This window comes from Pogonomyrmex barbatus, unplaced genomic scaffold, assembly GCF_055798465.1.
Source record: "Pogonomyrmex barbatus isolate J1 unplaced genomic scaffold, ASM5579846v1 scaffold16, whole genome shotgun sequence".
Classification (NCBI taxonomy): domain Eukaryota; kingdom Metazoa; phylum Arthropoda; class Insecta; order Hymenoptera; family Formicidae; genus Pogonomyrmex; species Pogonomyrmex barbatus.
Window position 1 is genome coordinate 5,783,255 of NW_028297112.1, and position 22,839 is coordinate 5,806,093.

Here is a 22,839-nt window from a genome sequence, read left to right on the forward strand (position 1 = left end):
TCTTATATCTTATGCTACTGTATATAAATATTATATATATATATATATATATATATATATATAATATTTATATATAGCTATGTATGTATAAGTTGCGGATCTGTGTGCATGTATGTATGCGTGTGTTATAATTTTTATTTTTAATATAAAGCATTTTTTTCTATAAAATTAAGAAATTTAAGAATTAATTTTTACAAAATTTTTATTTTGTGAATAAAAATAAGTTCTTCAATAATTATGAATAGTGTTTCAGAAGATAACAATATTTTCGAAGTCACAAAACAAATAATATATGAATAACTTGGAAAACCGGTCGGATTATTTTTTAACGATTGTTTTGCTACAGCCGACTCTCCTTGAAAGAGTTGCTTTCGATCGAGAAATTTTATTCTTATCGGATCATTCTTGTGAAATCGTTGCGAAGGTCAAAATTCTAGCGATTTATAGTTAATCTAAAATAGGCATATTATTCGAAATGCAGAGTTCTAATGAAATAATGTGCTATTTGAAATAATGTGCACGAATTCTTAGAGAAAAAGAATTGAGATTGGAGAACAATAAAGAAAGTGCAAAAAAATTGTTATAAATTTTCTAGTTATAAAAAGTTTATATTATTTGAAAGTTTTATGATTTTCAACCTTGTATTACTTATATTTAAGTCAATTTTTCAAAATCATTAATTTGATAAAAGATTAGTGTGCCATAAAGGGAAAATTAAACTCATGAAACACAAAGGATGATATTGTAAATATGAAATGATTAAATTAAACTTCAAAATTGATTAAACAAAAAATAGAATAGAAAAAAGGAATGGAAAAATGTGATTATAGAGATAATTACATTATAAATTAGTAATAGCAATATGAACGCAAAAAATTGTGTGTGTATGTGTGTATTTTTGCAAATTATTTGCTTAAAAATATTTACTAAAGATTTATACTTATCATCTTTATTTTTTTGCTATTTTGTTAAATACTTTACATGAATTTTAATTATTTTAAAAAATTAAATTTATTTTTAAATTATTTCAGATAATTAAATAAATAGCTATATATGTTGATATTAATAAATATTAAAAGTAGAGTATAAAGAATATAAAATTTATTTCATTTTATTTCTTAAATTTTGCAAATTTTTCTAAATTTTTAATTATTTGCAACTTGAAAACTTAGCATTTTCACGTTTTTCGATAATATTACTATAAATTTGCTCTAATATGTATATGAAAATTTCTGGTCTTATGTCCTGTTATAATCTATGTATTCAACTAGTGAAGAAAGAAAGATTGAAGATGACCTGAGTGCATAGCAGAAAGTACATTGGCTTCAACTTGTCTCAAAACGTGGATGGCATATTAACGATGACTTAATTTAAGTATGGTTTACCTATCGGCACTAACGTACATGAGTACTGTGTGTCGCATGTGCGTTTAGCCAGTTCGTCAGCAATTAATAATCCTATACAAGAACTCACTCATTTACATACGTGATCGCGAGGAGAAGTGTGGAGAGTGCGACGCCGATTGCGAGGACGACTTGGAACCGTTATGAATCTTTTTGAGGCCAGTTTTGTTCGAACAACCGTTTGCGAGCCTGCGAGTCTTCTGCGAAAATTGTTGATTCTTTAACGAACGTTCGGAACTTTCGGAAGTTATATTTTTTCTTGTAAAATGAAATAAAAAATACTTCAAAATAGAATATCTAATTTCTTAAGTGGTTTCAGAATTGTCTATTAAAATTAAAATTTCTTCAAAATTGATTCAAAATTTTTTAAAGACAGCATTATACATAAATTTTTTTTTTTAAGTGATTCTTATTATTGAGTTGTGATAAAGTTCCAGGGAGCGTAACAAAAAAATTAGTGAATTTTATTATATATAAAGCAAATATTTAAATTCTATATTGATAAAAGAGATATCTCATCATGAAAATATTATGCAGCTTTATAATAATGGGAATACTTCAGTTAGTAAGTGAATTATTGTTCTTATTATATATTATTAATATATAATATTGTATTTCTAAGATATATTACATTGTTTCGCATTTGTAGTTATTGTAGTCATTAATTGTTGCTTTTATTTTTTAATAAATAAAAACATGAAAGTGCTAATATAACTGAAATTGATTACGTGATTTAATCGAACGTTAAGATATCATTTAAAGAATTTAAACTTTTATCTTCGATCGGATTTATAGTTTTGATTTTGCACGATTCTAAGCTTAATTATATATGTAATATTTAATGTTATACTAATAACATTCTTGTCTAGTTTCTATTTAATATGAAATAATTTCGTACAAATATGTGTTTATAGTTATATAATCTTGACTAACGGTTTAGAGAGTTATGTTTAGTTATGTGTAATTTTAGCGGATATAATTAAAATTCCTTGTTATCTTAGGTTATTGCCGCAATCGTTAGGAAACCACCGGTCTTTTCAACACCTATGTATTCAAATTCATATCTTCCTGCTGCCATGCAAGTGAGTCTTAAGTTGAAGAAAAGTTATATAAAGTCAAATTTTTTCGTATGTAATCATGTGATATTTCTTATTTTATACATAATAATCTAAATTAGACATATTTCATTGTTTTTTTTATCATTTTGTTAAAATATTACTTGATATATTCTTTTTAATATATTAAATTAAAATCATAATTGTGTATGCGATGCAATGCTAAATATTTTTATTCTCTTCTTTATTTCATATCTCTGTTTGCTTAGAAAAAGATTATATAGCTTCAGTTCTTGAAAAATATAATATTGAAAAGCTAATTTATACAATATATTTTTAAAACAGGTAATTTTTCATGCGGTCGAACAATTAAAACTACTTCAAGTGGAAGAAACACAAGTAGATTTAATGTCTTCATCAACATCGATAAAACATCAACAATTGCAACCAACAACGCAATCGATGAAGGATCAGCAATTGCAATCAACAACGCCTAAAGGGATAATATCAAATGTTACAACCGAAAAAGTGCACGATGAGAAGACAGAAGCTTCCGAAATATTAATTTCGACTTTATCCAGTGAGATATTGAATCAAGGACCACCTAAGATTTATAACAATTCGACAGAAGTCATTCAACACTTAGCAACTAATAGCGATTATAAAGAGACACCTGAAGTAAACGAAGAAATGACTGAAACGAATTACGAATTACCGGCTACACCGGAAATGAATTACGAATTACCGGAGCATATGCATGTGATCCAGGAATCGGATCAGAAAGTTTTGGGGCAGAATGAAGAAAAATCTTCAAGTATCGAAAGTTCTAGCGAGATAGTAAATATTCAAACTCCGCAATATACTGTATTGGAACAGCAATCGACACAAACTTTTTTGACACAGACATCAGAAGGTCAGAAAAAAAAGGAACCGAATGTTGATAGTGTCGTAGATGAAATTTACGGAATTATAAAAACAACCACGTCCCTATTTAGCGAAGAACCGAGTGATTCCAAAACAAAGAGCACATTAGAAATTTCAATAGAAAAGATGGAAAACATTGAAGATGAAAGAGAAGAAATAAGGTGATAACCTTTTATTATAAAATTATTACGATATAAAAAATTATTGTTTAGAACAAATATTAAGAAGATTCAATGATAGAATGCAGAGATTATACAAATATATCTCATAATTTGTAAATTCTCCTTCGCAACTGCTCCAACTTACTACACATTGGAATTAACATTATTCCTTTTTGTCCATTCCTTCTTCTATTCTTTTAATTCCTTTCATATCCGCTTCTATTTGTACTTTTCTCATTATCTCTTCTACTTTTTTCCTTTTTTTCTTTTTCCTTTTAATTATCCCTTATCATCCCTTTAATTTATCTTATCATCATATTCTTTCTTCTTTGTTCTCTTATCTCCATTTTCTTCTCTCCAATTTCTTTTCTCTATTTTCCATTTCCTTATTTTTTTATTTTTTTTCCTGTTTTTTCTTCTTTCCTTATCTTCCTTTGCTCTTCTCTCCAGATCGTTCAGTCTCATCTATTGTCTACTTCTCCTTTTTTTTTCATGTCTTCTCCTTTTCTTTTATCTTTTAATTTTTCTCATTTTTCTTTTATCCCTCTTGCTTTATACTTTCATCTCCTCTTTAATACTTTTGTTAATTCCCTTTTCTACTCCTCCTTAATGCTATCAAATATTTCTCTTCCTTCTTTCTTAATTCTCTTAATATTTTCTTCTGAGGCAGTCTTTGCACTTTCTTCCTTGCTTTGAAATTTTCTTGCTTTTTCTTTTTTCTCCTTTTTTCTCTTCTATTGTTCAGAAAAATACATAGTTGCTTTAAAAAAATTATGCAATTTGCAATATGCAAGTATTTTTTTTACAAACAACTATATATTCTATAAAAATTTTAGTGATAGCATCAATAGATAATTATTTTTGACGTAATTGGTAAATAATTATACAATACAAGTATGAACATGGTTATGAATTTCTTTTGACACATGTCCTAACATCTCGCTATTAAATTGATATTTTGTGATATGTTTCGATTAATTATATACAGGATGTCCTGTATCGATCGTATCATCTCTCATGGATAGGTAGAGCTGATAAAATTGAATAGAAAAGTCCTAGGTGCGCGTGTTTTTTTCAAGCGGCAATAGCTATAGCCAATATTGAAGAAAACAATTCCTCATGTGCCTAGCAACGATAATCACCGAGCGAAAATATCTTATATCGCGCTTACATTAGCCGATGGGCCGGGCTAATATGGTGATTTAAGAATTAATAACTCGATAATCATCGCGGAAATTGCAAAATGGTAGGAGACTTTTCTACTCAGTTTTATTAGCTCTACCTGCTCACGGGAAGTGATACGACCGATACCGGACACCTTGTATACAAATATAATTGTAGTAGCTCTAAGAGAATCAAGGAAAATGAGAACATATATACTTAATTCTAGGTATTAATAAAAAATACGTATTTAACAAAATTTGTTGCTTTTGTTGTAGCAGATTCTCATTATTGGGCGAAAAAGTAGCTCAAGTTCCTCGTCCAAGTTTGAACAGCTATATAAGACGTATTAAAGTGCCAGCAAGACCAGCACTTCAACAACTGGCAAATCTTTATGATGTTCTCAGTAAAGACGCGCGGAAACAAGGATTCGCACGTTTTGCCGGATATTCGGACGAAGTTTTGAAAGCTTTGCAATCATCTGCTGAGGGTGGTATCGGACCGCAGCTAAAGAAGCTTCTAGAAAAAGTGTTAGAGAGAAACGAACTCACTAGAGATGACGCAAAAATGAGGACATCGCAAGCATTACGTGATCTCGATGATCCTGCCAGTGCACTCAGCAAAGATCTAAGACGTTTATTACCATTACGTTATACATTTTAACTCTTTCAAAAAAGTAAAATGTTCTTATATTTTTTGGAGACAAAAATAAGAATATTGTATTAGAATAAAATTTATTTTTTTAAATAGATAATTATTATATCTTTATGAATTATAGAAAAAATAATTGATTTCAAAAATTTCTTCAATATTTTTTTTCAACATAAGTGTGAAAGTTTAACAAATGAGTATTTAATATGTTTTATTCAGAATTATTCTTTGCGTAAAACTCTTGCTGACTCATTGCAATCATGTTGAATTATGTTTCTGTTTAGTAATATTTGCAATCAAACAGACTTGTAAAATACATCAAAAATTTTCTTTTGATCCAGTAATCAAATAAATAACTATATATCTAGAATTGATTTGTGGTTCTGCTCTTGATTAAGTATCATTCCTTTCTGAATATACGTTCCATAAGCAAAATATTAGCAGTATGTATCAGCATATTGACAATAGATTTGATTAACATGTCAGTAAATTGGTATCAATTGCGTCCATATTCAGTTTTCTTCTGACAAAGGCTACGTTTCGATTATCACAATTACAGACTCGTAAGCATTTATCCTAATTTAACATTTGATAATAAAATAATATTTGACAAAAATAAAATTATTATATGAGCGCTACAAGCACGAATCGGAATACAATCATAATTTGCTCACATAATCATATATAACTATAGATTGATGGCAAAAACTGACATATTTATCACTAGATTGGCTCTTGTTTATAAGATTCTTATTTTATAGATATTCTACGTCATTGATACAAGACAATCTTTAAAATAAAACTTTTTTCATTGCTTTCCATTTCCTATTTTGAAAAAACAAATTTATATTGTTTTATTAATGAATTTATTAAATAACTTTTAAATAAATAAATTTGATAAAAAAATCTTTTCCTTTCTTTATATATAATATATGTGTGCTTTTTATAAATGTATGTGTTTAAATAGATTTTTCTTTGATTCTCTGAGATTATGTCATATTCTTGTCCTATCATATTATAGCATCATTTTTAATTAAATTATTCGATTAAAAGTTTCATTATTAAACTTGTCATTTTATGTTCAAGTCGATCAAATGCAGTTCATAAGTGCCTGATGAAACACTTTAATTTTCAAATCGCTAGATGGCATTAACATACTAAATTTACTAAAGTCGTTTAGCAAAACAAAGCAATCACCGAATAAGTGATTAGTAATTTTTGCTGTTATATGAATAAAAATTTGATCTAAATTTAAACAATTATTCAACATTAATGAAGTACTTAAGGGGATCCTAAATGTCCTGTTATCGACCAAACCTATTAATTTTCCGGCACGCTAATTTCCTAATTACATTTGCAAATTTAAGAATTCTTTTCCACAATTGAAATATACGCACCTATCTAAGTCATACCAGTTGACTTACCGAGAATGAAAAATTTAAGAAATTTCGATCTTTTTTAGTCCAATATGGTGTCAAAAGCTGTCAACATGTGCGAATATTTGCTTCATATAAAAATTTGGCAGTCTATTTGTAAAATAAGATCGGTAGAAAATGTGAATTACATACAGGAACAATATAGTTTTTACAATTAGGCTTGAAAATGTGATATAAAAGATTAGCGTGCCTAAAAATTTATTCACATGTGTATCATGTGTGTACAGAAATGTATGTGAGTGTACGTACACATAAATATATCTATGTACATTTAGATGTGCATGTGTGAACGTTTTCGTCAGAGTCGCTCGTCAATTTAGAATCCCCTTAACACTGTATCTTTTAAATGTAGCCAAAAGTTAAAAAAGTTATAAAGTTAAAAAAAACAAAGAATAATTAAATAAAGACTAAAATAAAAGTAAATAAAATAATTAAACAAAGAATAATTTCAAAGAATAGTTTCTTAAATTATAGATTATCTCAAAACATATATTCAATAAAAAATTAAAATACAAAGGTTTTATTTTTTCAATACTTAATACTTACCTTCTTTTTTTTCTGCGAATAAATTATTTGATTCATTACATTTTCTTGTATAACAAAATATTAGTATTGTGAAACATCATCAAATGTTACAATCATCACATTGCAATGTAAACATTGCATTTTTCTTAAGTTTTATAATAAAATGATGAAAATATAAATATCAAATTTGTAAGTATATAAATATACTTAAAGGGATGTTAAACTGACGAGCGAACTCCGACAAAATGTTAACACACATATGTACATCTACACATATATAGATACATTTATGTATACATACATACATACATACATTTCTATACACACATATACATATATGAACAAATTTTGTGATACTCCCCTGTTCGTAATAGTGTCTAATTCTAAACCTAATTCTAAGAATTCAATGTTGCTTTTTCATGTAACCTTCTAGTTTAGCAATATCAGTTTTATAGGTACACTGTAAAAGTTTCATAAAGCAAATATTTACGCGACTTGATAGCTTTGGATGGACGCCATTTTATGGTAAAAAAGACCTAAATTTTAAAATTTTTTCTCCTTCTTGATACGAAATTCATATACTAAACACATATTAATGAATAAACTTTAATTGTGGAAAAGGATTTATAAAGTTAATAAAAAATGAGAGCAATACAAAAATTATTGCATTTTGTCGGTAATACAGACAAGTTTAGCATCGCCTTAACTTGTAACTATAAATTTTTGAATGTTCTCAATGCTACAAATATTATAATATCGATTGAAGTTGGTAGATATGATATTGACACAAATCATAAACATCTATGGGTGCTTTCCATTTAGTGACACAAATCGACACAAGTATCGTTCTATCTTTCTTGAAAATGATACTTGTGTCGACTTGTGTCACAAATGGAAAGCACCCTATTTTTATATACTAGACCGCTAACTTGCCTCAAATACATGGCTCCGAAAAGCATGTACAAAACTCATGCGCATGCGTATGAAATAAAAGGGACACGCATGCGCATGAAATATATGCTATATATACCAACACAGGAATTTTATATATATTGAATAGCAAATATGTAATGTTTTTTTATTCTTTTCAATAATTATAGCTTTTATTCATTTTTTGAAGAAAAAAGTTTCTTTGAAAAAAGTTGTTACGTTTTTTACAAATATATATATATATATATATATATATATTACAAAGTATTTAGTCATGCGAAATACGTATATTTTTTATATATATATATATATATATATAAAATATATATATATATATATACCTATTTCGAGTGATCCCAAAAAATGGGTCTTAGGGCCCACAAAAATGGCCAAGCGATCATATGCAGGTAGAGCAGATTAAAGTCGAAAAGTCCTGTACTATTTTGCAATTTTAGCAAACATTATAGTTAACGAGTTATTAATTTATGAAAATAGTGAAATTGCAAGCGTGCGGTGAGATAAAACCGTTCAGTGAGACACGCATTCGCCGTTGCTAGGCACGCGCGCCACACTAGGCGCACGTAACATACATAGATGAAAGCGTAGCCAATGCCACTTGCAAACAACTCCAGTTTAGTCTGCTCTTGCATATGACCGCTTGGTCATTTTTTTTTTGGGACACCCTAATATCTGATTTTAGATATATATATATATATATATATATATATATATATATATATATATAAAATCAGATTTAGGTAAAGAAATTTATTTAATACAAAATGAAAAAAAATTTTTAAAGCAGAATTGAAGAATGGAGATATTTAAGATCTTTAAAATAAAAATGTCTATGCTTATAATGCATCAGCCATATTACATTCGCGTGACCACGTGACCTCGTGTTAATCACGTGATATCATTTGTCCTTATGTCACATTATATAATACATAAGTTTTGGGATCAACTTTCAGGCTCAAATAGAAGAGTTAGCGGTCTAGTGTATGATATAAATGTCTATGCACAAAAATGCTCTGCTCTAGAGCTTTGTTAACTTATGTCGTACTGTATCGTAAGAAAGCATTTGTGTCGACACTCTATCACACTGTATTACCTGTGTCTCTTAAAGACATTCTGTATAGTTCTTTTAATTCGTGTGACGTCCGCGCCGCGCGTACGTATAGTCCCTCGCTCTAATATTTGATTGTAATTACCAGGCGTTCAATAGCGCTGTTACTGTAACGAGGCTGTTAGCAATAATCAGTAGCCATAGTTCAGATTGTCTGTATAGCGGTTTAATTATAATAAAAGTTTTTATTGAAGCAACCGATATTGAAAAAGAACTAAGTAACCAATTCCTTGTGCCACACAGCAATAACGAGAAATGGCGCGTCCACATACGCAAGGACAATAAGCCTTAACAGTGATAAGCCTTAAAGTATATATATGTATAACTCAATATATATATATATATATATATGACACACACACACACACACACACACACACACACACACACACACACACACACACACACCACACACACCACGTTCCTGTGTATGTGCGTGTATTAAATTATTAAAAAGTTAATTATTTCATATTTAGAACCTAACTTATATATAAAACAATATACGGGTATTGTTAATATATTATAAATTTTCTTAAATTGATTGTTTATTGAATTTAATAGATTATTATGTTTGAAAACTTAAATTTTTTAATTTATATTTATAATATTTAATATTCATAATTTATATTGATATAATTTGTAAAGTTGTACATCATATGATATTGATATATTGATTATATATGATATATCGATCGGGAAATTCATTACCTCGCTAAGATCTCACGTTATTTATCTGAATTTTTCACATCGGTCTCATCTCAGTTCATGGTGAGATTCAAATAACGATTTTGAGAATAATACGGATGTAACAATATAGGCTTTAGATTTTTTTTTGCTTTGTTTATTAAATAGTTCACAATTATTTTTATTTTAATTTCTTTATTTTTTATGCAATATCATTCAATTTACCATTTTTTAATTCTTTCGAATTCTATTTTAATATACGAATTTTCTTAAGTTAAATCAAAAATTAATAATTGAGATCAAAATATGAAACGGTTTCTGTAAATGTTTAAATCGGTGATTAATCATTATTTGTTGCATTTCGAAAAATTTGTTTCAGAAAATTTCGAAAAAAACGCGACGTTATTAAGTAAACATTGGGTCTGTTCTTTTTAGCTGCGCTAGTTCAGAGTTTATCTTTTTTCTTTCAGTGTAAGAAAGAAAGGTAAACTGTGAACTAGTATAATCAGTTCAGACAAAAAGAATACGGTATTCCGTTCGGCGCTGCTCTCACATCGATTACTAATTTGAAGATCGTTCCTTGTCGACGCGGTTGTGAAGCAGTTGTCAAGTGTTGTTGTTATGCGGAGATTTGAGGCAGACGAACGTGTGTCCGCGGTGTATTAATTATTCTACAGCCGTAATAAAATTCCGTTGCTTTTTAAAGAAGTATGGTTATTTCGCGCGCGACTTACGCGTATATAACGCGATTCGTGATCGAGACCGCGAGCGCGAAAAATTTTCGCGTAACACAATCACACTTGATAACCGCTTCACAACTGTGTCGGCAAGGAACGATCTTCAAATTAATAATTGAGATAGGGCCCGTTTGACCACGTTGCAATTGACCATCAGCCACTCATAACGTTTGAACAGAAGAAAAGCTCTAAGCACCGGCCGCTGTGAGTGGCTGCGGTTAATCGTAACGTGATCAAACAGGACACTCCCAATCGATGTGAGGCAGCGCCGAGTGAAACATCATAGACATAGTATAGATAGACTGAGCATGCGTGTATGATTCTTATCATAGATACAGTTCCCACTTAATGTTTCCCCCACCTTCTTCTATTAGAGAGAGAGAAAAAATCAGGTGTTGTTTCTTCTCACTCGCACATGTCGCCCATTGCCTGGTATATAGCATAGACATATAATATAGACCCTACATACCATATATTCTTCTATACCATAGTTGGGTTTTGGCAGGACGGTGAGAGAGGCAAATATCGGGGAATATCTGTCCTTTACTATGCGCATATTATTGACAAATAAAAATGGCCTACTCGAGAATCATCTGATATCCGTAGCAATATACTTGTATTTAAAATGAAATAATATATTTTTAAGTTTATTGAATACGAGAAAAAAAGTTTTAATAGAGTAAAGCTATAAAGAACAATATAACCATCACGACTGTCCATCACGACTGTCATATAACCTGTCAATAAATCATCATCGCGCATCTTATCTGCGCAGAGAGAAAAAGAGAACTTCCCCTATATATTTTTCTGCCAAGAACTGATATATATGCTTGCTAATACTGAGCTAATACTAAGTCTATTATATATCTAATACTGAGTGGTATATAGCATGCTCGGTCTATACTATGTCTATGGTCATAACAATATGCATAAAGAAAAGAGGAACTCCGATTAAAATCGGCGGGGGTAATGAAGAGTCTCTATAAATTGGTCAATTCTTAAAAATACAATAGAACTTATAGCATAGACGTCTACTACAATGAGATTTATTGTTAGAACTGTATTAAATAATAAACATAACACATTTTCGCTAACTAACGTTATGCTGCTACGAATATTCGTAACTTTAAGATGAAATTCCAACAATTAACAAAATTAATAATTGTTTAAATTTAATCTTGAAGTGTTACATAATTATTGTATTAGCTTAGAATTAACTGGAACTTTTGACGAATATCATAATATTCGATTGGGTCTTATACTTTATAAAAAGATATACCGTATTGGAATGTAAAATTGATATATTTATTTTTTATTTTTTTTTTTAATTTTAAAAATGCTAAATTTTATTTACTAGATACTACGGACGTGGGCTTGCGCTATTTATCTTTTTAAACAGAATAATAAAAAATTATATAATTTATTATACTATTAAGAAGATATTGACAATATCAACCGCAATCATTCGATATATTACATCTATCCGATAGATGGCGCAAGTGTGCATTTGATATCGGCATATCGTATTTCAAAGGGCTTATACTATACGTATTTTCATACCTTTTTTGGAGGGATAAAAAAGTGTGAACATGTAAGTAAAAACTGGGAAGGGAGTTTTTTCACTGTTTTTTTCATTTGGCGCACGTACCGATTTTTAAAAAGCTGTAACTTCATCAAAAATAGACGTAGAGACATGACGTAAAGACAAATCTTCTTCATTTCGTTTGTTCCACAAATGTTTATGTTAAATACATCCATTCTTATCATGATACATATCATGTGTGTATTCAATAAATCAATATTGCTATTATGTGTATATATATATATATACATATAATAGCAATATTGATTTATTTGCAGATGCATCACTGTCATTTTTTTTATAATCGGCATTTAAAAAAAAAAATATATATATATATATATATAGAATGCTAGAATATACTAGAATAAAATATAAAATATTCCCAATGTTCCTAAGATATATATATATATATATATATCTTAAGAACATTGGGATAACAATAAATCATTAAAACATTATTATATTATAAGCTAATTGTTCTTAATTGCATGCTATTTTTAATAGTATCTTGAATGATAGTATTTATTGTTTGCTTGATTTTGTTGATAATTGTTTTATATAAATTTCACATTTAAATGCAAAAAATTTCAAAAAAATCTGTATTATCAATAAAACTTTGCTTAATTCCAAAAACATGCAATAGAGAACGCCACTGAACAGGTTAGCAACAAGCTTACGAAGTGATAAAGGCGGACGCATTTTACATAAAGCAATTATTTACTTGTGTGTAAAGAATATTAAGAGATGAATATAAATTCCTTTCTAAATCCTTTCATTAGTATACATAATTAGTTATCAATATTTATTGATTTATTTTATCAACTTGTCAATAGATTTTGTTCTATCAATTATATTTTGTTTTATTTTATCAGAAATCAATTTGATTTTTAAGAAATTTACATATAAATTTCTACACGATCTATTTTTAAAGTTTACTATTGCCCTTTTCCCGCGATATCAATTGATCATTTCGATTCTATTTCGATGCGCTGACACATGATTTCGTATCCTATCATATTTTGACAGTACAATTTAATGTGATTAAGGTTACTAAAGATTGAAGCTAAAATTAAGTTTGCTATTGTAATTAAAAATTTATTTGGAAATAAATAATGCGCGCATTTTCTATTTAATACTGTTTTCGTATCACCTGTGCTAACGCAGGCATTATTACTTAAGGGCACGAACTTCAGGCGATCAAACAGGGCAGTCTCTTTCAAAATTCCGAATTTGGCATGCGATCAAACAGGGTTTGTCTTTAGGATTTTGACGAGAAAATTCGGTCGTCAATCCGATCGCGCACGATCAATTGCGGTTCGATCATTTGACGGTACTGACGATAACAAGTAATCGGTGACGGCGAGGGAGATGTCGAAGTCACCCTGCTGGACACGGCCTAGTCAGGTATACATTGTCGTGCGCGTTAATTTAGTGGTGGCCATTATCGTGCACATTCGCCACTCGTCGTCTCACTTCGCCTCGTCTCGCTTCGCATTTCAACGAGTAGTCAACGCGGAAGATGAACGACGCGCGCTGTTATTACGTTGCATCTATTCCAGCCGCGTTTCCGCTCGGGCGAGCTCGCGTTTCCGCCGTTTCTCACTCGTCATCGCGGTTCTCTTTTAACGCAGAGGTTTCCTGCTCCTTCGCTCTCCGCATGCCTATCGAGCCTTCGTGGAAAGAGAGACGAGTTCTATTGAATAAGGAGAAGAGTGAGAAAATAGAATTTGCCTTTATCTTTTCTTCTTTTACAATCAGATTGGTCATCTTAGACGGAGAGGGAGCAGATTTGTGCGGAATTAATCAGCACAGCGCGAGAATATTGACGAGAATTTCACTTCAAGTTCCGCTCTCAGTCTCGATGATCGTCATAATTAATTTGCGATACTATTTCTTTTCTCATATCTTATAACGTCGGCGCGGCGTCATTATTACTACATAACCGCTGTCGGTAACAGAAGCGGCATGGTCGACGAGCGGCTTTCAGAGGGAAAATTAAGCCCCGGGTATAAACGGTCGACAAAGAAATTAACGCCTGTATCACACCTGTACCTATCTGTGTAAGAGGGACATGGAGAACGGGGACGGGAGGGAAACAAAGAGGGGGCTGAAGGCGGTACCGCTGGTTCGCCCAATTAGCTTTCGAGCTAATTAACCTTACGTACTTTAATACGGCACTCTTTTGCGAGCATGAGGAACCGCCATCTTGATAATAAAGGACCAATCTCTATTTTTCTTTCAAGTCGTGCAACGTGGGATAAGCGGCATGGATTAGGGAAACATGCTGACGTCGACTCTTCGTTGTGGTTTTTCATTCTCGCGAAAGAACCTCAAAGTCGACACGGGACGCGAAATTCCGGCCGATCGTTGCGTTAACCCGGATATGGCGACGCAACCACACTCAGCAATGAGTTAGGTTTATGATATTTGTATGGTCGTTATTTTTTTCTTAAATCTTTGAATCTTAAATATACTCATTTTGTAGACTTATGAGACCAAAAGTTGTTTAAAAAAAATATAAAGATTTTGATTATCATGAATATATTCTTATTAACAAATATATCTCATATTATTAATATATTTTATACTTTGCCATATTTCATTACAAATAATAAGCATGTTTTCAGTTTAAAATAATTTACTAGTTTTTTTTATCGCAACTTTGATACATAATTAAGATACTATTTTTTTTTAATTGTATTGTATATTTTATATTTTATTTTTTTCTGAATGTGACATCTTGCCATGAGAATTTCGTTGGATTTTCAATCCGCCCGTTTGAGATATTTAAATGCTATCGCGAGACTCTGTTCCGTCTATGTTATCCAGAAAGATTAATAATCTTCTCTCAAGGAGGAAGATTCTCCTCTTTCCTTTTTTACATTCTAAATTTGCATTTTTTGACGCTACGAGAAAAATCGTTGCTGATATATCTCCACCATGTTGAGAATAAGAAGAATAAGATTTATACTTTATGCGACGAAATTTTTTTTAAACGCCACATTTGATATTCGCACGAGAAATAAAGTAGATACTCTGCTGTTGAATTTTCGTTTTGCGTTATTATGGTGATATGTATCAAGGGAGAATAAGTCGAGATATTGTGTAATACAACATGATGCGCTCAAGGGATTCAAATATCCCGTTTCGAAGCAGGCGCTATGTTTCGTTACATTGTATCTTATCGTTTCTTTGAGGGTGCATTTATCCCGCGATAAGTTGGAAATTCCGCGCGTTTCGTCACTGCAATTTTTTTCGATAGTTGCATCAGAATATTCCGTGAACGCGGTTTTTAAAATATTAACATAAAATCAATATGAACGAATAAGATAATACGGAAGTGATAGTGAGCTCAGCTGTTTTCATTAAGTCAGAAATATATTTAAACCGAGAAATATCAATGGGAATACATTCAATGCCTTCACGACGTAAAGATGAGCAGAAGATTTGCTCGGTCTTTTTACATTTTTGTTCAAATGAATTTCTCTGGATTAGCTAATGCATTGCCGTCTCTTTATGTGAGAATTATCATTTTCGGCACGCCGGAATCACGAATGTTACATCGTTTTCCTCTCAAAAGTGCCACACCGTTACAACCGTTACAGGGATAAATTTCGATAAGGAAACCGGGCGTTATCATAATAATTCCCGAAGCATCCGCGGGGAAAAAAGGTGCAGAATCGCCGAAGATAAACGGCACCGTGCGTCATACGACGGCCGGATATGATCGCGAAATCCACGCTTTCAAATGTAAATGTAACGGACCGCCGCAGCGAGGACAATCGCGAGCGAGATTTACTGCTGTTTACCACAATTCATTTTTGCGCAAAACACAGAATTTTCCACCGTGGCGATGCTATTCCGTCGGAAGCGAGATTAGTACGTGGAGAAATCTGCATCACCATTCTCGTTGCCACTTCATTATCTCGGTGTTATTTACAGATGCGCGCCTTCCGTGTTTTAGTTTCGAAATTATTATCCAATTTTCGGTGTAACCTCGCATACTCGTACGCCACTGTCGAATACTTTGCTCGTGTTTCGCAATTAAATTTTCTTCGCGTAGATCCAATCATAGAAAACATTTCAGCCCTTGTATCATCATCTCGGTAATTGCTGCATTAACAATATTTGTTTATCTTCTCGTTATTGTATACAATATATATTGTATACTCATCATGCAATTCCTTGATATCATATAAAAAGTACAATTACTAGCTTCAATGTTTCTGTTGTTATTACTGCGAATATTACAGAGTCAAGAGATCAGATGTAATTGCTGTACTCGACAGCTAAGAATGCCAATGTTGTTTGCATTGTGATCGACGCGGATGAATTAATTGTTAATTGCTTAAAATGAAATTGCATGCTAGATAGCAACTGACCTTAATTGATGTCTCGACAATTGTTGAATAATATGTTCTTCCTCTGATCGACTATATACAAATTATTTAAAAAAGTTAAGCAAAATATAATTTTGTGATGCATTTACAAACTTGTTTCTTTATATACGTCCGTTGTAAAAAAAAAGTTTAGTTTTATGATTTGTTTCAGAAGATTTCCTTATTTGATTAAAAGGCTACAATTACATATATTTAATTTAATTTAATTTAATCTGTGGAAAGTATCGATGCGATAATTTACGGGAGAGTTTTATTTATCTCTATTTTGCGTTAAAGCGTTTGAGCACGAATTTATTTGGTTTTGATGTCGAGCTTTATGAAGGCTATAAACAAAGTCGCTAGTCGAGATATTCGGGTGACACAGGCGAAATTGGTACGTAATCTTATTAAAACGGATGGGAGTTTACTGCTGAATGCACAAGATATAGGTCAGTGGTTTTGACAAGGCCAGCGAGCCCGAATTCGAAGGGGATGGGTCGCATAAACGCGCGCACCTCGGTTGCCGAGGTTGCCGAGGTTTGCGGCAGTGAAGTTGATCGTAATGTTTTATCGTAATGAAAAGACTTCACTGCCGCGCCGATATCTCGAACGCGTCCCACGACGATCATCAAGTTAAAGTCTCGCTAGCGCGGAAACACTTTCCTAATGACACGCTCGGAGCCTGGGATAAATTAATCTCCCCGCCAACGCGCGGATCGTTCAGATATCAACATCTCTCTCTCTCTTCTTCTTTCTTTTTCTTTGTTTCTGTTCCAAAGAGGGTGACTATGGGGTGATATGCGTAGAATTTCTAGGACAGGAAGGATAAATCTCTCCTCCTCTCTCTTTGCCCGCTCTGTCCCATCGGGATCTGATTAATTAACGGTCGTGCGAAACGATCAATCGCTTCGCGGAGACAATGGAAAGTGCGTGAGAGATCGCATTGACTGATGATCGTCGAGAAGCCTGACCGAGTTAATGCCGATTACGAGTTCAGAACTTTAGTGCACGAATTTCATCGTAGATCGAGATATGTTAGACCTTCAGGGTACCTCTTCCCTGTGTTACGAACAATGAACGGCTTTTTGTGATTAATGAACAGCGTTTAACGATGATATCCCAGTTCCTCAAGCTTCTCGGCTCGATTGTCTCACTTGATTAGAGTCGCATAATCGAGTTGTCGGTTTAAAATTACTGCCAGCTGTATAGCGCAGTCGTAATATTTTATACAAAAATTTGCAACGATTATAACAATTTATCAGGAAATTATATTTAAATTTTTAATTATACACAAAACATTAGCGTAAATTAAATCAATTGCCTTTGTTAATGATCTTTCTAAATTTAATTATTCGTTTAATTTCCTCTCTCTATAAATATTTTTAAATACAAATACAATTTGTCGCTGTGTTAAGATTTCAAGACTCATGAACAGCATCCGATTTGATTTCTTAATTGAACAGTTACTCGATTCTATCTCGTATGCCATTTTTCACGTGCTGTGATACATATTTTTCGTTGAAAAAAAGACTTCGTACTTCTTTTCTCATTCTCGACTATTTTATTCACGGTGTCCCTCTCGATTTATGAGAGTTCTCCTTCCGTACTTTCCGGCCTTCTTTTCCTGGCACGAGAATCCCCGTCGCGATATCGCGGTCAGCGATGGGATGCCTCTTTCAGCTGGGCACGAGTTCTTCCACTTTGCTAAGCGAGGGTTCGCGCCACCATTTGTCGGACCGTCCATTCATCTGTCCGTCGGTGGTCGGTCGGTCGGTCGGTCGGTCGGTGGGTTCTACGCCAACGTAGAGGCGAGGCGGTGAGCCAGAGAAGGATGCAACTCGCAACAGCGCGCGCTTTCCGTTTTCCATCGTCGAGGGAGAGGAGGAAGCGAGAGAGCGAGCGAAAGAGAGATAGCTGAAGAGAGAAGAGGGAACAGAGGGATCCCGGGAGCTCTATCGACCGACTTCTCTCTCATCCAGCATCCCAGCTACGGAGCTGTAGGTAGTAGTTGCAGCTGAAATCTCCTCCTCCTCGTGCTACTACTACTACTACTCTCTATGATTCTCTCTTTCTCTCTCCTCTCCTACTCTATCCCGTTATCCCGATTCTCTCTGCCATCCTGTATATGTATATATATTTCTCTCTCTCTTTCTCTCTCTCTCTCTCTCTCTCTCTCTCTCTCTCTCCCTCTCTCGCTTTCTCTCGCGTTTGGGCAGAACGTTTCTCTCGCTTTGGCCAAAGCGAACTCTTGACATTTCGCCGCGTACCAGTGCACCAGTTCTCTATCCCAGCGAAAGCCCAGATGTCCTCCAAGGCTTGTTAATGTGCGTTGATTGCTAACGCCGCCCTGCCACGCCGTCCCTATCGAGCGTGAAGGGAATATAAAGAGAGACACCCAACTGAAAAAAGTTAAGAGGAATGAGTTTAGAGAAACACACCGATTACACGGAAAAGGTTACATCGAAATTCCCAGATTTATCTAAAGAAAGGGATCGTTTATATAACATACGCAAATTTATTTATTTATCATTACATAAAATTATTTTTTTTAGAATTTATTTTCGGCAGCACTTATAGAAATAGAATCTTTTATCTCGTCGAGATTCCGAATTTAACCCTCGGTCCTTCGCCTCGTTCTCATCTCTTGCTTCCGCCCGAACGACAATTTCTGACCTAGAAACTTTACGCGCCGTAAAGATTCTTTGTCCGGAGGATTGGAAAACGATTTAAGACGGCGATTTTTCCTCTGGACCGATAAGACGGTGCTCTTCCACAGCGATACATCAGAACGGTGAGTTTTCGAGAGAAACAGGCTCGCGTAGAGCCTATGAGCGGCAGCGGCATGAACGGTGGCAGCGATAGCGAAGGGATGGTCGATGGTAATGTTTCCGTGCCGGAAGTTACATTATTTTATTCATGCGGTGCCACGTCGGGATTGGCGCAAACACCGTGTGCCGAGCACGGCCAATTTCCATATGCAAAACGTCGCTCTGACGTCGAACAAAGTGGTATCGCGCGAATTCGCCGTGTAGTTCGATTCGATTCGACCACTACGATTTAGTCGCGGAACGGCTGCGAAACACGTACGTTTCAATATTATCAAAGAGCATAATAAGAGCGCAATTAGTTTTACATTTTTTTAAATATTTCCTATTAAATAATTATTATTTTTTTTCTTTATCGTAAGATTATGAATTTATCATTACGCTTTCTAATTTGTAACTTAATAAATTTTTAATTTACAATTTATAAAGTAGAAAGCGTAAACGTTTGAAGCTATTTAATTTCACTCATCGTCAATTTCACTTCATTTTATTATTTAACATTAACACATAAAGTTGTTTATTTTGAGTTTTTATTCTATGAACAAACAGATGGACGATGGATTAAAGTATGATCAAAAACCTATTGCGATTACTTTATTTCGTATTACAATATTTATCTAATGTATTAAATTTCCTTAAATAAACAAATTAACATTCGTGTTGCGTAATTCAATATGTGACGATATGCAATGAGCGTCGCGTAATAAGGTGATAGTCTGATGAGAACGCAAAGACGACAATCGATGCGAAACGTTTCTAGGACATTCCGCACGAAATCGTTGGAACATCGGCATTTTTTTTTTTTTCGCAATTTCATCAATTCTCTTCACGTGCGAATGACGCCGCGCCGGTCGCGGAGCAGCAATTTCCATTGAATATTCAGGGGCCTAAACGCTCTGTCGTTGCCAGCAGTCGCAAAGTTATTACAGCCGACATTCTCTGCGCGAACGAGGTAGACAGAGGAGTGAGGAAAGGTGCGAGCAGTAAGAGAAAAGAGAAAAGCCCGTGCGGCGGATTAATTTTCTCTCGCTTTTTCCGCTGTCCTTTACGCGTTTTTCGCCCGACTCGATGAATTATACCACAATCGCGCGAAAGAGGAGAAAAAAAAAAAAAGAAAATTAGCAGTTGTCTCTCAAGCAGCCGGAACTATATAGATATGGTCAAGTGGTTTGTCTCTCTCATAAACTTTATCTCTTTCGACGATAGAGACGCTTTGTAGAATACGTCGGATTTTGCTGTTTCGCGCGTGCAGTAACGAGCTCGGAGTTTGAATCTTGCGGCGAGCGAGCTCAGCGTAACGCGTTGTCAAAAACAGCTCGAACATACTCTCGTATGTATAATAATAATGCGAGATAATTCCGCGGGACAGTGTTACCGACGAGTTTCTCGACGTGCCGACTCGCGAGACGGGAACGGGACGAAAGTAGGTTGCGAGTTCTGACTGGAACGCCTTGTTATAATTCTCACGTGGCCCGCCGGATTCCGCCTCATCACGTAAGGCGATATTACATATTATCCTCGAACACGCTCGCCGCTGGCGAGCTCCGTAACGATCGGGGAAATTCTGTAATGGTAGCACACGATCCGTATGCATAACATTCGACGACGTCCCGTCTATGTACTTTGTAGATGGAATATATGTAATCTTCCTCTCATAGGGTCCTCCGAGCTCCGAGTGTAATCCGATGATCGTCTATGCTATACAATTCAGTCGCTCGTCTACGATTTGCACCTGTATCGATCGGTGACCATAGAGACGTAACGGGCAGACATATAGGTATCGTTATGGAACTAGAGCATCATTACACTCTAATTCAGAAATCCCTTCTTACCCTCGTAAATGTTAAATCGCGCGATTAATAATTACAACGCCGCTAAAGTGACCGGAGGAACAAAGGAAATAGATATTCAAGGGATATACAAAAATCGAGGGAAATATTATTAGATGCTTTTACATCCTGAATATATCTTATTTATCATTCTGAATATATCATCTTCAGTAAAATTCCCGCTTGAGGTTGTCGACAAAACTGCGAGCGTAAATATTATATTTTTGTGCTCGAAAATAGCTGTGGAGCACAATGGACTTTTATTCCTTGCTGAATCCTATATGCGCTTCGTAGAAGTTTACATACAGCATCTTTCGTTATAGTTGGAAATTCTATTGTTAAGCTTTTAGTGATATACAAAACGCTTGTTTTAAAATTAACGCGACAAATAGAATTATACTACTTTACTGACATATTCTCTGTTTAAATTTATTATTTCTACATTAATTAGCGTAAGATAACAATGTGATAAATTACACAGCGGCAAGTTTTGATTGATTATTTATTTAAAATTTTATCTTCTTTTGTCAATAATTCTTCTTTTGTCATAAATCAATTTTTATTGGACGGATATAGGATGATTTGTAAAGATTAAAATTATGTAAAAATTATATGAAAAAAATTTATTAAATCTATATAAATTAAACTTATGTCTGAAAATGCTTTATTTAATAAATATAAGATTTTAAAAATTTTCAAACAGAATATCTTTTATGAGTCAATTTGTCAAATTTTTGTATTAAAAATTATAATAAATACACTTTGAATATTTTTCAAAAAATTGATTTTATTTTTGTCACCGATTTTATCTAGTGAGTTATAAGAACAATTTTGCTCGTGAATCTTTAAACGCTTATAATACTTTCATAAAACATTTTCAGATATGAAAACATGTATTTTTTTTATCTGCTCGATCTTATTATCATTGTATAAATTTGGCTCCTACGTTTACACTCTGTACATATATCTCCATAACTAAAAGGTCAAAGAGAGAGAGTTAAAAGTAAAGTTAAAAGAATAATTAATTTAATATACATAATTTACGCATATTTAGCTGTGTAATTAATAACATCTTAATAACTGTCGTTAATCAGAATTTACGGACACACATACGGATATTCATACGATTGTAAGGACACGTGTTTAGGGCACACATTCTGTCTACATTTTAGTTTGCCAAACAAAGTTTGACCGTTCGATTAGCAGCAGCGATTATAATTTTCGCGACGGGACTTTCGTGCAATTTATAAACAGCACCGGTGTGCGGGTTCCCTGCGTAAATTCGCCAACACGAATGGCGACTCATTAGCATTCTTTAGCAGCGCCGAGCCGAGGCTAGGCGGGGCACCGAATAAATTCACCGCTCCAGGTAGTTCGCTTCGATTTTACCTCCCTTTTGTCACTGCCAGACCTGGAACGCAGTCCAGGGGA

General features: G+C 33.2%; 1 protein-coding gene across 3 annotated transcripts; it reads left to right on the forward strand.

Annotated features, from left to right (window-relative positions):
* The first annotated feature begins 98 nt into the window (after positions 1-98).
* On the forward strand, positions 99-5,725 carry ImpE3 (Ecdysone-inducible gene E3). 3 transcript variants are annotated; one of them, XM_089074077.1, is made up of 5 exons: positions 99-744; positions 1,272-1,968; positions 2,405-2,485; positions 2,804-3,543; positions 4,983-5,725. In XM_089074077.1, exons 2-5 carry the CDS (start codon positions 1,924-1,926, stop codon positions 5,365-5,367), a joined length of 1,251 nt encoding a protein of 416 aa, XP_088930203.1. In that variant the 5' UTR covers positions 99-744; positions 1,272-1,923; the 3' UTR covers positions 5,368-5,725. The 3 variants fall into 3 exon arrangements, with proteins under 3 accessions (XP_088930203.1, XP_088930202.1, XP_025075047.2); XM_089074076.1 differs by having other exon boundaries at positions 132-1,968; XM_025219262.2 differs by having other exon boundaries at positions 132-1,968; positions 4,986-5,725.
* Positions 5,726-22,839: the final 17,114 nt, after the last annotated feature.